This window comes from Prionailurus viverrinus, chromosome A2 (assembly GCF_022837055.1).
Source record: "Prionailurus viverrinus isolate Anna chromosome A2, UM_Priviv_1.0, whole genome shotgun sequence".
Classification (NCBI taxonomy): Eukaryota; Metazoa; Chordata; class Mammalia; order Carnivora; family Felidae; genus Prionailurus; species Prionailurus viverrinus.
In genome coordinates, this window is record NC_062562.1 from 12835532 (window position 1) to 12847834 (window position 12303).

Here is a 12303-nt window from a genome sequence, read left to right on the forward strand (position 1 = left end):
GGCCCCACGGCCTCGGGATGGCGGGTCCAGCACCTGGCGGGAGGGTGGGGGACAGGTTGGACAGGGACCCAGAGAGGTCAATAGGTACCTAGAGACGCCAGCCCCAGCCCCCAGGGGCGTGGGCATCGGGAGGCGGGTCCGGCTGGGGGCTGGGCCACCGCGGGGTTAAAGGCTGCTCCTTCCCCGGGCCGCTGCTCCCGCCTCCGCACGTTGGCCCGGCTGTGATGGCCTCGTCGCCACCCCTGCCGTTCCTGCCGCCGCCGCCGCTGCTGCTGCTGTTGCTGCTGGGGGTCCCCGCGGTGGCGCGGGCGTCCTCGCTGGACAGACTCCCCGAGGGGGCGGCCGCCTGCCGGGTAGGGATGGCGACGCGGCGGGTGGGCCGGGGGGGGACCGACGCCCAGGCAGGGGGCGACGCAGGACAGGCGGCTCCTCCCCTCTCCCCGGACTTTGCCGGGAAAGCCTAGGGTCCCGGGGACGCTGTCCCGGCGGGTACCGAACCCCACCCGCGGGCACCGTGGCCGCGCTCGGATTCGTTTCACTTTCCCATCTCGCGTCCCAGACTCTCCGGCAGTCCTCCACCCACCCCCGCCCGCCCAGCCCGGGGGGTGCATTGAGCACCTACTGTGTACGTCTGGGGCGGGAAAGGAGTCTCCTTCTGTATGCCAGGGGAAGCCCAGATAAGTCTGCCCGTGGCACCGACCCTGCAGGTGCTGCTTACTGGGTGCATTCCGGCCAGGGAAGAAAGAGCTCGCGTGCTTCTGGGGCCGAGCAAGCAGTTGTCCCGGAGGCTGAGCGACTTGCTCACTGCTGCACAGACACTGGCTGCTGCCATCCGTCAGCCGAAACCGGAAATCAGCACATATTAGGCGCCGCCTCTGCAGTGGGGTTTGGGAGGGGTTCACCTGGGCCCCTTAAGAGGAAGAATAAATAAGGAGTCCGGCAAGGGTAGGGCCCTGCTCAGCTCGGGGGCCAAGGCTCTGGGGGATGAGGTGGCAACAAATGAGCATGAATTAGTCTCCTGTGGTATGCACCTCTGAGAAGGCAGGATTGAGGGCAGTGACCAGAAATGTGCATGCCTCGGTCCTTACTGCATACAGTTCCCCTGGGCCAGGGGTTTCACCTCAACTGAAGGAAAGCAAGAGCTGTGCATAAATTAAGTGCCTACTGTTTGCAAGTCTTTGTTTTGCAGAAAAACTAGGAAGACTTAGGGATGCAATAAAGCCTTAGGGTCAGGGTTCCACCTGGCAACGTCTGAAAGGAGGGCAAAATGGAGCACCTACTGTTTGCAGCTACCTTTCTTCAAGAGAACCAAGCGGGGCTGTACTCCCTTCACACCCCTTCCTCCCACACAGGCTGGGGACCTGTGCCCACAGGGGCCCCTCGGGAAGTCACAATCCCCGCCTGTCAACGTGAGCCTCTACTACGAGGCACTGTGCCCCGGCTGCCGGTCCTTCCTGATCCGAGAACTCTTCCCGACCTGGCTGATGGTCCTGGAGATCCTCAACGTCACGCTGGTGCCCTATGGAAATGCCCAGGTACGTTGGCACTGGGGAAACTGAGGCGCCAGGGGAGGGGGCAGCCGGCGGGCCAGCCAGCACTCACCTAGCTGCCTTGCAGGAGCAAAATGTCAGCGGCAGGTGGGAGTTCACATGCCAGCACGGTGAGCAGGAATGCAAGCTTAACAAGGTGGAGGTGAGCAGCTCCCCGAATTCCCGAGCGGTGGGGGCGAGAGGCTGGGGACGTTGCCCGTTGTCGGGAAGGCCGAAGCGAGGCTCAGAAGGGACTGGAACCGGCCCCATCCTCTGCCTGCGTGCCTCCACTGAGTCATATCCTCGTTCACCCCTTTATTAGTGAACACCCGCGATTGCTCCCAGAGTGGTGTAGGTAGGGGTGCCCTGGGCCCACTTCATGCCCTTGACTGTCTCCTCCCTATCCCACAGGCCTGCCTGTGGGACCAGCTAGAGAGGAATATGGCCTTCCTGACCATTGTCTGCTTGGAGGAAATGGATGACATGGAGAAAAACCTGAAGCCGGTGAGCCACGCCCCTCCCCTTGGCCCGGGTTGGGAGGCCCTGGGCTTCCCTGTACCCAGACGGACCCAGGCTCAAGTCTTGGCCCGACCACCACTCTCTCTGTAGCCCCAGGAAAGTGACCTTCCCTCGGGAAGCCTCACATCTCTGAATCAAGGGAACAAAGATCTTTTGGAGGCAGGGGTACATCAAGGAGGGCTTCCTGGAGGAGCTGCCTCTGAACTGGGCTTGGATGAACAGAAACGTACAGGCATACGGATGATGATCCTCATCTGGGGTATGAGGATGACGGGGACAGGCCCGCCTACTTCTCGGGAGGGTTATGAAGAAACAATTCCCAACGGAGTAACTCATGAATGCCGATCGTTTATTCACTCATCAAACATCTGGACCGCCTAAGAGGCCTCACCCCGGGATGCCCCGCAGCCCTGCAGAGTCATAGCGGGGCCAGAAGAGTGAGGAGGAGGGAGCACTCAGAAGATGCTGAAGAAGGAAGTGGAGGGGTGTTCCTGGTGGAGGGAACGGCACATAGGAAAGCTCCGAGGAAAATGAGACGCTAGAGGGGCCAGTCTAAGGGCTGCAGGTCTGGTCTCATGAGAGGGAGAGCAGTCGGACTCCCGCCTTGGGGGCCTCCCCTCAGGCAAATATTAAGCACCTGCTGTTTATGGGTCTTGGTGCATTGCTGTGGACCCAAACGTCTCCTGTTGCCAGTGAGGAAACAGAAGCTTGGCTCGGGGGGACTGGAGGAGGCACCGTTGGGGAGATAACACAGAGGAAGCTGAGGCAATGCTCCAGCTCACCAGCAACCCTTCTTCACCCTCAGTGCCTGCAGATCTATGCTCCGGAGGTGTCCCCGGACACCATCATGGAGTGTGCAATGGGGGACCGCGGCACGCAACTCTTGCACATTAACGCCCAGCTTACAGACGCCCTGCAGCCTCGCCACGAGTATGTGCCCTGGGTCGTCGTCAATGGGGTAAGAGCTCTCGGAACCCTGAACCCTGCGTGTGGCCCCGGGGCAGGGACCAGGATGATGGATGTGCCCACTGGTCTGGGAGGCAGGGGCCAGACTCGGAGCCATTTGCAGCCCCTTCCGGGCCAGACTCAGGTTAGTTGGGGCAAGTGGAGCCGGGGAGACTGTACGACTTCCTGTCGTGTTTTGTGCAGAAACCCTTGAAAGATCTGAGTCAGCTCCTAAGCCTCGTCTGCCACCTGTACCAGGTAAGCTGGAAGGGGGACAGAGGGGCCGCTGGGGGCGGGTAGGGACTCGTTCCGGGACCGCCAGCTCACGGCTGTCCCCTCCAGGGTGAGAAGCCAGATGTCTGCCAACCCGTGGCCAGCTCCCACAGGGAACTCTGCTTCAAGTGACCGCTGGCGCCCTCGAAGGGAGCTGATGGAGGAAGAGCCAGAGCACTGCCCCCCTTTATTCCGATCCCTGACTCTCAGCGGCTGCTACTCACCATCCGGATAATTTCTACACATTCCACGAAGCCCAGACTCAGAATCCTGCCCCGACATCAAGACTCTTGCCCCACTGGTGACGGTGCTACCTTGAAACTAGTTTAATAAACACTTCTGGATGTTGTGATTCATTTGATAAGTTCGCAAATCTCTCTCTTCCGGCCCACACCATGCCGAGACCCCTGAGAAGTCTCCTTTCTAGGGAATGCAGAGCCGGACAGACGTTCCTGGTCCCACAGGGAGCAGAGATGGGCCAGAGGGAGGCACCAGGGCAGGAGGAGCCCAGAGAGAGAGTGAAGGCTCTGCGTAGGAATAGGGGCAGTGGGGCTCGGGTTCTGAAGGGTGAGTAAGAGTTCATTGGGCAGAGGAGGTATTCATTAATTCAACCCACAACACTAACCGTTCCCTTTTGCTGACCCCGCACTAATAGGAGTTGAGCCAGAAGGTGGACAGGGATCGTGTCTAGGGAGTTTCGAAGAAGGCGTTCACTAGTGGCAGGGGGGTGGATCCCCGCATTCCAGGCAAGAGGAACAGAGTGCAAAGACCACGCCAGCAGCAAAATCTGGAGCCGTGGGCGCCTGGGTGGCTCAGTCGGTTAAGCATCTGACTTCGGCTCAGGTCGTGATCTCACGGTTGGTGAGTTCGAGTCCCGCATCAGGTTAGCTTGAGCCCCACTTCGGGTGAGTCCCGCTTCTCTCTGTCTCCCTCTCTCTCTGCCCCTCTCTGTCCCTTGCTCACTTGCGCCCTCTCTCAAAATAAATAAAATAAAATAAAATAAAATAAAATAAAATAAAATAAAATAAATCTGGAGCTATAATGCCAATTTGAGGCCAGGCTGAGAACACCAGGACATATTATAGGATGCCTTAAAAAAAATGTTTTTGTTTTTGTTTTTTTTGAGAGAGAGAGAGAGAGAGAGAGAGAGAGACCCGGGTGGAGAGGAGCAGAAGAAGAGGGAGAGAGAACCTTAAGCAGACTCCCCACTCAGTGTGGAGCCCGATGCAGGGCTCGATCTCACAACCGTGAGATCATGACCTGAGCCCAAACCAAGAGCTGGACGCTTAACCAACTGAGCCACCCAGGAGCCCCAAGATATTTTTCAAAAAAAAAAAAAAATAGGATTCTTAGACTGATATAAAATGATTACATGTTAAAAATTTTATTTCATTCATGATTAATGAAGAAACCTGGTTAGATGTTCAAAGAAGTGTTCAAAAAACAGGGAGGTTTATAAATGAGAAATCTTGAAATGATCGTGCGAATAGAAGGAAAAAAGTAAAAATGACTTTCACTTTCTCATCAAGTGGTGGGGGGGGTAACACGTTTTTTTTACTCCCAGGTTTTTTTTTTTGTTTTACTTTTATTCATTACTTATTTAAAATCAATTTAATGAACATACAGTGTAGTATTCGTTTCAGGAGTAAAACCTAGTAATTCATCACTTAAGTTTTTTTTTATTTTAATAATAGATTCTATTTAACCTGAGGTTTTACTTAACCTGATATGGATCTGATACGTTATCATTTCAACGTGTAAGGGATGTGAGCAATCTTAATGAGAACTTCTTTGTGTTTTTTTTTTTCCATACTAAGTCCTTTTTTTGTTTAAGTTTATTTATTTTGTTTTGTTTTTCAATGTTTATTTAGTGGGGCGCCTGGGTGGCTCGGTTAAGCGTCTGACCTCGGCTCAGGTCACGATCTCCTGGTTTGTGGGTTTGAGCCCCGCGTGGGGCTCTGTGCTGACAGCTCAGAGCCTGGAGCCCGCTTCAGATTCTGTGTCTCCCTCTCTCTCTGCCCCTCCCTCGCTCACGCTCTGTCTCGGCCTCAAAAACAAATAAACGTTAAAAAAATTTTTTTTTTAATTTTTTAAATAAAAAATGAAAATAAATGTTTATTTAGTTTTTAGAGAGGGGTGCATGAGCAGGGGAGGGGCAGAGAGAGAGGAGGACAGAAGATCCGAAGCAGGCTCTGTGCTGACAGCAGCAAACCCCATGAGGGGCTGGAATTCACCAACCGTGAGATGGTGACCTGAGCCAAAGTTGGGCACTTAACTGACTGAGTCACCCAGCCACCCCAGTTTTTATGTATTTTGAGAGAGAGAGTGCGTGAGAGAGTAGGGAAGGGACAGAGACAGGGGGAGAGAGAGAATCCCAAGCAGGGATCTGTCGCTCTCTCCTTCAAAAATAAATACACATTAAAAAAAAAAAAGGGGGGGGGCGCCTGGGTGGCTCAGTCGGTTAAGCAGCCGGCTTCAGCTCAGGTCATGATCTCGCGGTCCGTGAGTTCGAGCCCCGCGTCAGGCTCTGTGCTGACAGCTCAGAGCCTGGAGCCTGCTTCAGATTCTGTGTCTCCCTCTCTCTGACCCTCCCCCTTTCATGCTCTGTCTCTCTTTGTCTCAAAAATAAATAAACATTAAAAAAATTAAAAAAAAAAACTAACAGAGAAAGCAAAAAAAAATTCCAGTTTGCATAGGTACACTATTGATATTGAAGCTCATTGTTAAAACCCTTCTAATAAATCCATTTGATTTTTGACAACTTGACTGCACAAGATAAAATTCTCTCCCTCTCTTTCTCCCTCTCCAACTTTCTATATCTACTTAGGTTTTCGTTCTTTGTTTTCCTCGTTCATATTTTTTTGTAAAGATTTTATTTTTCAGTAATCTCTACACCCAATGTGGGGCTCGAACTCACAACCCTGAGATCAAGAGTCCCATGCTCTACCAACTGAGCCAGCAAGGAGCCCCCCTCTTTCTTATTTTAAAACAATCTTTTAAAAAATTTTTTTTAACAGTTATTCATTTTTTGAGAGACAGAGAGAGACAGAGCATGGGGGCGGGGGGTGTGGCACAGAGAGAGAGGGAGACACAGAATCTGAAGCAGGATCCAGGCTCTGAGCTGTCAGCACAGAGCCCGATGCGGGGCTGGAACCCACGAACTGTGAGATCATGACCTGAGCCAAAGTCAGAGGCTTAACCGACTGAGCCACCCAGGCGCCCCGAAGCAATCTTTAAATACCTTTAAGCTAGGACAAAATTACTCTCCTTTATCCTTCACACCTCATACATTTCCTACCAAAACACATCCTATTTTCCTTGCATTCTTTATATAGGAGGTTTTTTTTTTCTATACTCTGATTAATAATAGTTTTGTTTTCTTATACCAATTATAATATTTAAAAATTATGCTTAGATCACTTGTGAACATGAGTCATGAAACATCTAGCCGCATCCTAAGTTATCTTTCTTGTTGACAAATCAGGTAAGTATCAAAAGTCACAGGGGCGCCTGGGTGGCTCAGTCAGTCGAGCGACCGACTTCGTCTCAGGTCACGATCTCGCGGTCCGTGAGTTCGAGCCCCGCGTCGGGCTCTGGGCTGATGATGGCTCAGAGCCTGGAGCCTGTTTCTGATGCTGGGTCTCCCTCTTTCTCTCTGCCCCTCCCCCGTTCATGCCCTGTCTCTCTCTGTCCCAAAAATAAATAAACGTTGGGAAAAAAAAGATAAATAAATAAAATAAAAAGCCAATTAAATAGAGCTCTTTGACAATTTTTAGCAATAGTTCTGGAGGTAGAAAAATGCCACATAAACATAGAGACAGATACAATCGGAGATCTTATAGCTCCTATTTTTAAATTTTAGCCATGACACAGGTACAGGAATAACAAAACTCACGTGTTTGAAAAAAAAAAAAATAGTTCAGGGGATGCCCAGCTGGCTGAGTCAGTGGAGCATGTGACTCTTGATCTTGGGGCTGTGAGTTCAGACCCCACACAGGCATCGAGCTTACTTTAAAAAAAAAAAAAAAAAAAAAAGTTAAATTAAAAAATAGATTTAAAAATAAGATTATTTTAATAGTTGACTCCAAACTATGTTTCTGGCAGATGGAACGAGACTAATATTTGCAAAGAAGATTTTTAAGAGATTTCACATGCCGGTTTGTTCCCAAGTGGCCCCCTGAGTATATATTCCCATTTTAGCTTAGGAGAGAAGGCTTTGAAAATAGTTCCTAACAGCCTCAGAATATCAGCCTCCTTAGGCCAATTTCTGTCCATAGAGTTCCTTTAAGAATAATAATAATGAAAAAAAAAAAGTCCTTTTAAATATCTTATCAGGCTTCAGCTCAGACAAACAGTAAATTTTTCTGGCACTATTGAAATCTTATTATTTTTTTAAACAGAAGCATACCTGTTCCAAGTGATTCAAAACCCAAACCCGGAGGCCCCTGGGTGGTTCAGTCGGTTAAGCGTCCGACTTCAGCTCAGATCATGATCTCTCAGCTCGTGGGTTCGAGCCCTGTGTCGGGCTCTGTGCTGACAGCTCAGAGCCTGGAGCCTGCCTCGTATTCTGTGTGTGTATGTCTCTCTCTCTGCCCCTCCTCCGTTCGCTGTCTCTCAAAAAATGAATAAACGTCAAAAAAAAAAAAAAAAATCAAAACCCAAACCAAAGCCTTTTATGACCTAACCAGGGACATAAGAGGTGTCCCCAAGGAGGGCACAAAAGTTCATTCTTCCCGAGATCCAGAGCCACTCTCAAAGACAGCCAACAGGACATTCTCCAGAGAGCTGGCAACGACCCTAACCACAAATGGGGTGCGACCCACGTTTCTGGCTGGCCCTTGACATGTTCTCAGGGCTCCTAACCTGATGGTTGGTCCCCTGCAGCACCCAGACCTGGCAACAGGCAGGCAGAAAGCCAAGCCAAGCTTTCAGACCACAAAAGGGGACAAACAGGAAAACAACAGCTGGGAGGGAGGGATTAACAGGCGGGTACCCAAAACCAGAAAATTTTTGAAGTTTATTTTTATTATTTATTTTTTTTGAAACAGACAGATACAGAACAAGCGGAGGAGAGACAGAGAGAGGGAGACAGAGGATCGCAAGAGGGCTCCAGGCAATCAGAACAGAGCTGAACTGAACGTGGGGCCCGAACCGGGAGATCACGACCAGAGCCCAAACTGAGATACTTAACCGACTGAGGCCCCGCCAGGCGCCCTTCAAAACCAAATTTACAAGAGTCACGCAGAATCCAAAGAGCTAGTCCTTCCGAATGCTTTCCTCTCGCCAATCGGAACCCAGAAGGGAACAAAGAGAAATTTTTACCATCCTCTCCCCACCAGGCACTAGAGCCAGAGATCCAGAAGGCAAATGAGGTAAGAAATCTTACCTACTGCTGGCTTCATCGGGCCCCGGGACCTCCCAACTGCAGACCCAGAGCCAACGGAGTCCCAGCCAATGTTACACCATCCTGGTTACCAAGCAGGACAGCCTCCGGCTGAGACTAACACCAAGCAGATTAAAAGCACGTGGATTTTATTTACACACACGTGGGAGCCCTTATGAGAAAAAGGAAGACTCGAGAAATAATTAGGCCCAAGTGCTTCTTTACTAGGTTGAACACAGGGAGGCAATGATGGAAAAACAACTAAAGTATATAGGGATGAGCCGCTCAGACGCCCTTTCCTATGAAATTATTCATTGATCTCCCATTGCCTCTCAGCCAGCAACTAGGAATCTTCCGATAGAAATGATCAAATGGTCAGACCATAAAGCCAGATTCCCAGACTCTCACACCCCCAATGCAGGTGACAATATCCATCATAAAGGCATCAAAGGCAAAGCACACATCTATAGAGAGGAGAACAAAGGCGAGGACAATAAACAGTGAAATTATCTTACCCCTTGGGAATCATCACAACTGTAGCCACCATGAAATGTACTTGTCTATTGACAAAGCCTACCTGACTCTGTCCTGTGAACAGTGTGATGTTTTCCCCACCTTTGGGCCATTCTGGAGGTTTTTCCACCAAGATGCAGTAAAATCTAGTGCCTGGAATACCAGGCTGTGGCACTTGACAGCAATAGGGAGTGCCAAAGGACAATTTTCCAAAAAAAAAAAAAAAAAAGAAAAGAAAAGGTAAAATCACAACTCTCCTACAGATAAAAAAAAATGAGCACATGTTAAAAATTATTAACTCATTATTTGGGGTGCCTGGGTGGCGCAGTCGGTTAAGCGTCCGACTTCAGCCAGGTCACGATCTCGCAGTCTGCGAGTTCGAGCCCCGCGTCAGGCTCTGGGCGGATGGCTCAGAGCCTGGAGCCTGTTTCCGATTCTGTGTCTCCCTCTCTCTCTGCCCCTCCCCCGTTCATGCTCTGTCTCTCTCTGTCCCAAAAATAAATAAACGTTGAAAAAAAAAATTATTAACTCATTATTTTTTTAAAGCACGGGAAATTGTACATTTTTTTTGAAATTGTACATTTTTTAATGTTTTTATTTTATTTTATTTTTGAGAGAGAGAGACAGAGTGCAAGTGGGGAAGGGTGCAGAGAGAGAGAGAGGAAGACACAGAACCTGAAGCAGGCTCCAGGCTCTGAGCTGAGCTGCCGGCACAGAGCCTGACTTGGGCCTGACTCTGGGCGGGAACTCACAGACCGAGCGATCATGACCTGAGCTGAAGTCAGACACTCAACCGACTGAGCCACCCAGGCGCCCCATGTTAACTCATTATTAATGAGGAGAACCGGTCAGATGTTAAAACCATTTCAGAGGGGATCCAAACAAGAAGCAAATTAGGAATAGTAAAATAAATGTGCAAATGAATGGAACAAAGATTAGGGGAAGTGTCTCTCCACCTGGCTGAATTCATTTGCATGTCTCGAAGCAAAAATTATCTTTCCCTGTAATCATGTAACTACAGAGTTTATAAAAAATCTTCCATAGAAATCAAAATCAGAAACCCCTGAAGGGTTTAAAAACCATTTTTTAAATTTAGATTTTATTTTTCAACGTTTTTTTTTTTTTTTTTTTTTAATTTATTTTTGGGACAGAGAGAGACAGAGCATGAACGGGGGAGGGGCAGAGAGAGAGGGAGACACAGAATCGGAAGCAGACTCCAGGCTCTGAGCCATCAGCCCAGAGCCCGACGCGGGGCTCGAACTCACGGACCGCGAGATCGTGACCTGGCTGATGTCGGACGCTTAGCCGACTGCGCCACCCAGGCGCCCCTAGATTTTATTTTTAAGTCATCTCCACAAAGTGGGGCTCCAACTCACAACCCGAAGTTTGCGAGCCATACGCTCCACCAACTGAGCCAGCCAGCGCCCCAATAATTTTTTTATTGTATAGGGGCATATAGCAAAATAGTTTAGTTGTTGCAGCCCACAGTCTTTGTTGCGACTCCTCATTGTAGTGAGGGTAGACAATACAGAAACAGAATGAGCATGTCTCTGTTCCAACAGAATTTTATTTACGGATCCAGAAATTTGATTTTCGTGTAATCCTCATGTTACGGAATCTTATTTTGATTTGTTTCCCCAACCATTTGTAAAGTGAGAAAAGGAACTGAAAAGGAACAAAGGCTTTAATCCGGGGTCCCAGAATTACGCTTCAGGAAGCACAGATTCCTGAGTAACCAGAAAAGTGTCCCTCTCATGTGGGGAAGCAAACGGATTTCATGAGAAAGAAGAAAACGACAATTACATGATTTAGATAAAGGAGAAAAAAAAAAAAAAAAACACCCTGCTAATTTCGTGCTGACCAGTTGAGTCACTTCTGATTCCTGTTGTTATTTTATTGGTGCGATCAAATGAAACTGTCCCTGGTATTTATTAATTTACTTTCTCCATATGATCCGAATGCCAATTACTCTTAAAAATTTTATGAGCAACTGCTTGTAAAAGATTGCCGTCCAGCCCAGCTCAAGAGTTCATTAGTTGGAAAGTAAAATGGAGCTTCAAAACGGATTCTCTCGGGTCCAGAAATTTTTTTTTTTTTTTTTTTTTTTTTAATTTTTTTCAACGTTTATTTATTTTTGGGACAGAGAGAGACAGAGCATGAACGGGGGAGGGGCAGAGAGAGAGGGAGACACAGAATCGGAAACAGGCTCCAGGCTCTGAGCCATCAGCCCAGAGCCCGACGCGGGGCTCGAACTCACGGACCGCGAGATCGTGACCTGGCTGAAGTCGGACGCCTAACCGACTGCGCCACCCAGGCGCCCCGGGTCCAGAAATTTTATTTCAACTATTTCACACACTTAAAAAAAAAATGTAAGAAACATTTTTAGCTCGCGAGCCTCACAAAAACAGCAATAGGATTTGGCCCACAGGCCACAGTTTGCGACACCCTGGCTCCTTCTAAGCCACAGCTTTCCACTGAAACTCCTATTTTCCCCTACAGGAACACGGGAGGTAAAATAGGGATATAATTGTTTGTATAACTGCTGGGAAATAAATTAATGCATGTAATGTGCCCAGAACGGTGCCTAACGTTTTAATTGTTATTATTCTGGAACTGAGGTCAGATACCCAGCAAAAGTCAGGACCAAGGTCAATGTCCGGATCAGCCTCCAACTGGGCCGCGCGCGTATCAGAACTGTATCTCTCCCCCAGTTCCGTGAGTCTCTGCGGGATTAGACTTCTGCCGCGGGAGCGGTCGTGGTCACGGGTCGCGTTCCTTTTCAGGAATTCCGGGAGAATCTGAGAACCTGGAAGGCAACTAAAAAGGAGAACAAAATTGACTATCTCAACACAGGAGGCGGGACAACCGGCAGTGAGTCGCCGGCATACCGCTGGTCTGTGATTGGCCAGCGCAGTAGTGGGCTGGTCGGTAAGAGTGTGGCGACGGCTGTCCATTGGTCAGCGCAGAAAGGGGCGGGGAAACGAGGGACAGTCAGCCTTTGATATGCGTGTTGCAGTGAGACGCCTATTTGCGATTGGTCCGTAAGGTGCGGAAGGCAACGACTGGCTTCATTCGGCGATCGGCCCGGGGATGGGATGCCGGTCTTTTATTGGCTAATACCTCTCGAGGCTCGCAAAATTG

General features: G+C 49.5%; 1 protein-coding gene across 1 annotated transcript; it reads left to right on the forward strand.

The window, feature by feature from the left end:
* The first annotated feature begins 155 nt into the window (after window positions 1-155).
* IFI30 (IFI30 lysosomal thiol reductase) lies at window positions 156-3627 on the forward strand. The gene is made up of 7 exons (XM_047830236.1): window positions 156-353; window positions 1353-1535; window positions 1618-1692; window positions 1941-2033; window positions 2854-3006; window positions 3198-3251; window positions 3336-3627. The coding sequence occupies exons 1-7, from the start codon at window positions 225-227 to the stop codon at window positions 3396-3398; spliced, it is 750 nt and encodes a 249-aa protein (XP_047686192.1). The 5' UTR covers window positions 156-224; the 3' UTR covers window positions 3399-3627.
* The last annotated feature ends 8676 nt before the right edge of the window (window positions 3628-12303 follow it).

Bases quoted from the DNA above. Each gene is read 5' to 3' on its own strand.
- IFI30 (XM_047830236.1), top strand. From the start codon at position 225: ATGGCCTCGTCGCCACCCCTGCCGTTCCTGCCGCCGCCGCCGCTGCTG. The intron at 354-1,352 runs GTAGGGATGGCG...CCTCCCACACAG, and splicing joins AGGGGGCGGCCGCCTGCCGG to GCTGGGGACCTGTGCCCACA. The intron at 1,536-1,617 runs GTACGTTGGCAC...GCTGCCTTGCAG, and splicing joins TGCCCTATGGAAATGCCCAG to GAGCAAAATGTCAGCGGCAG.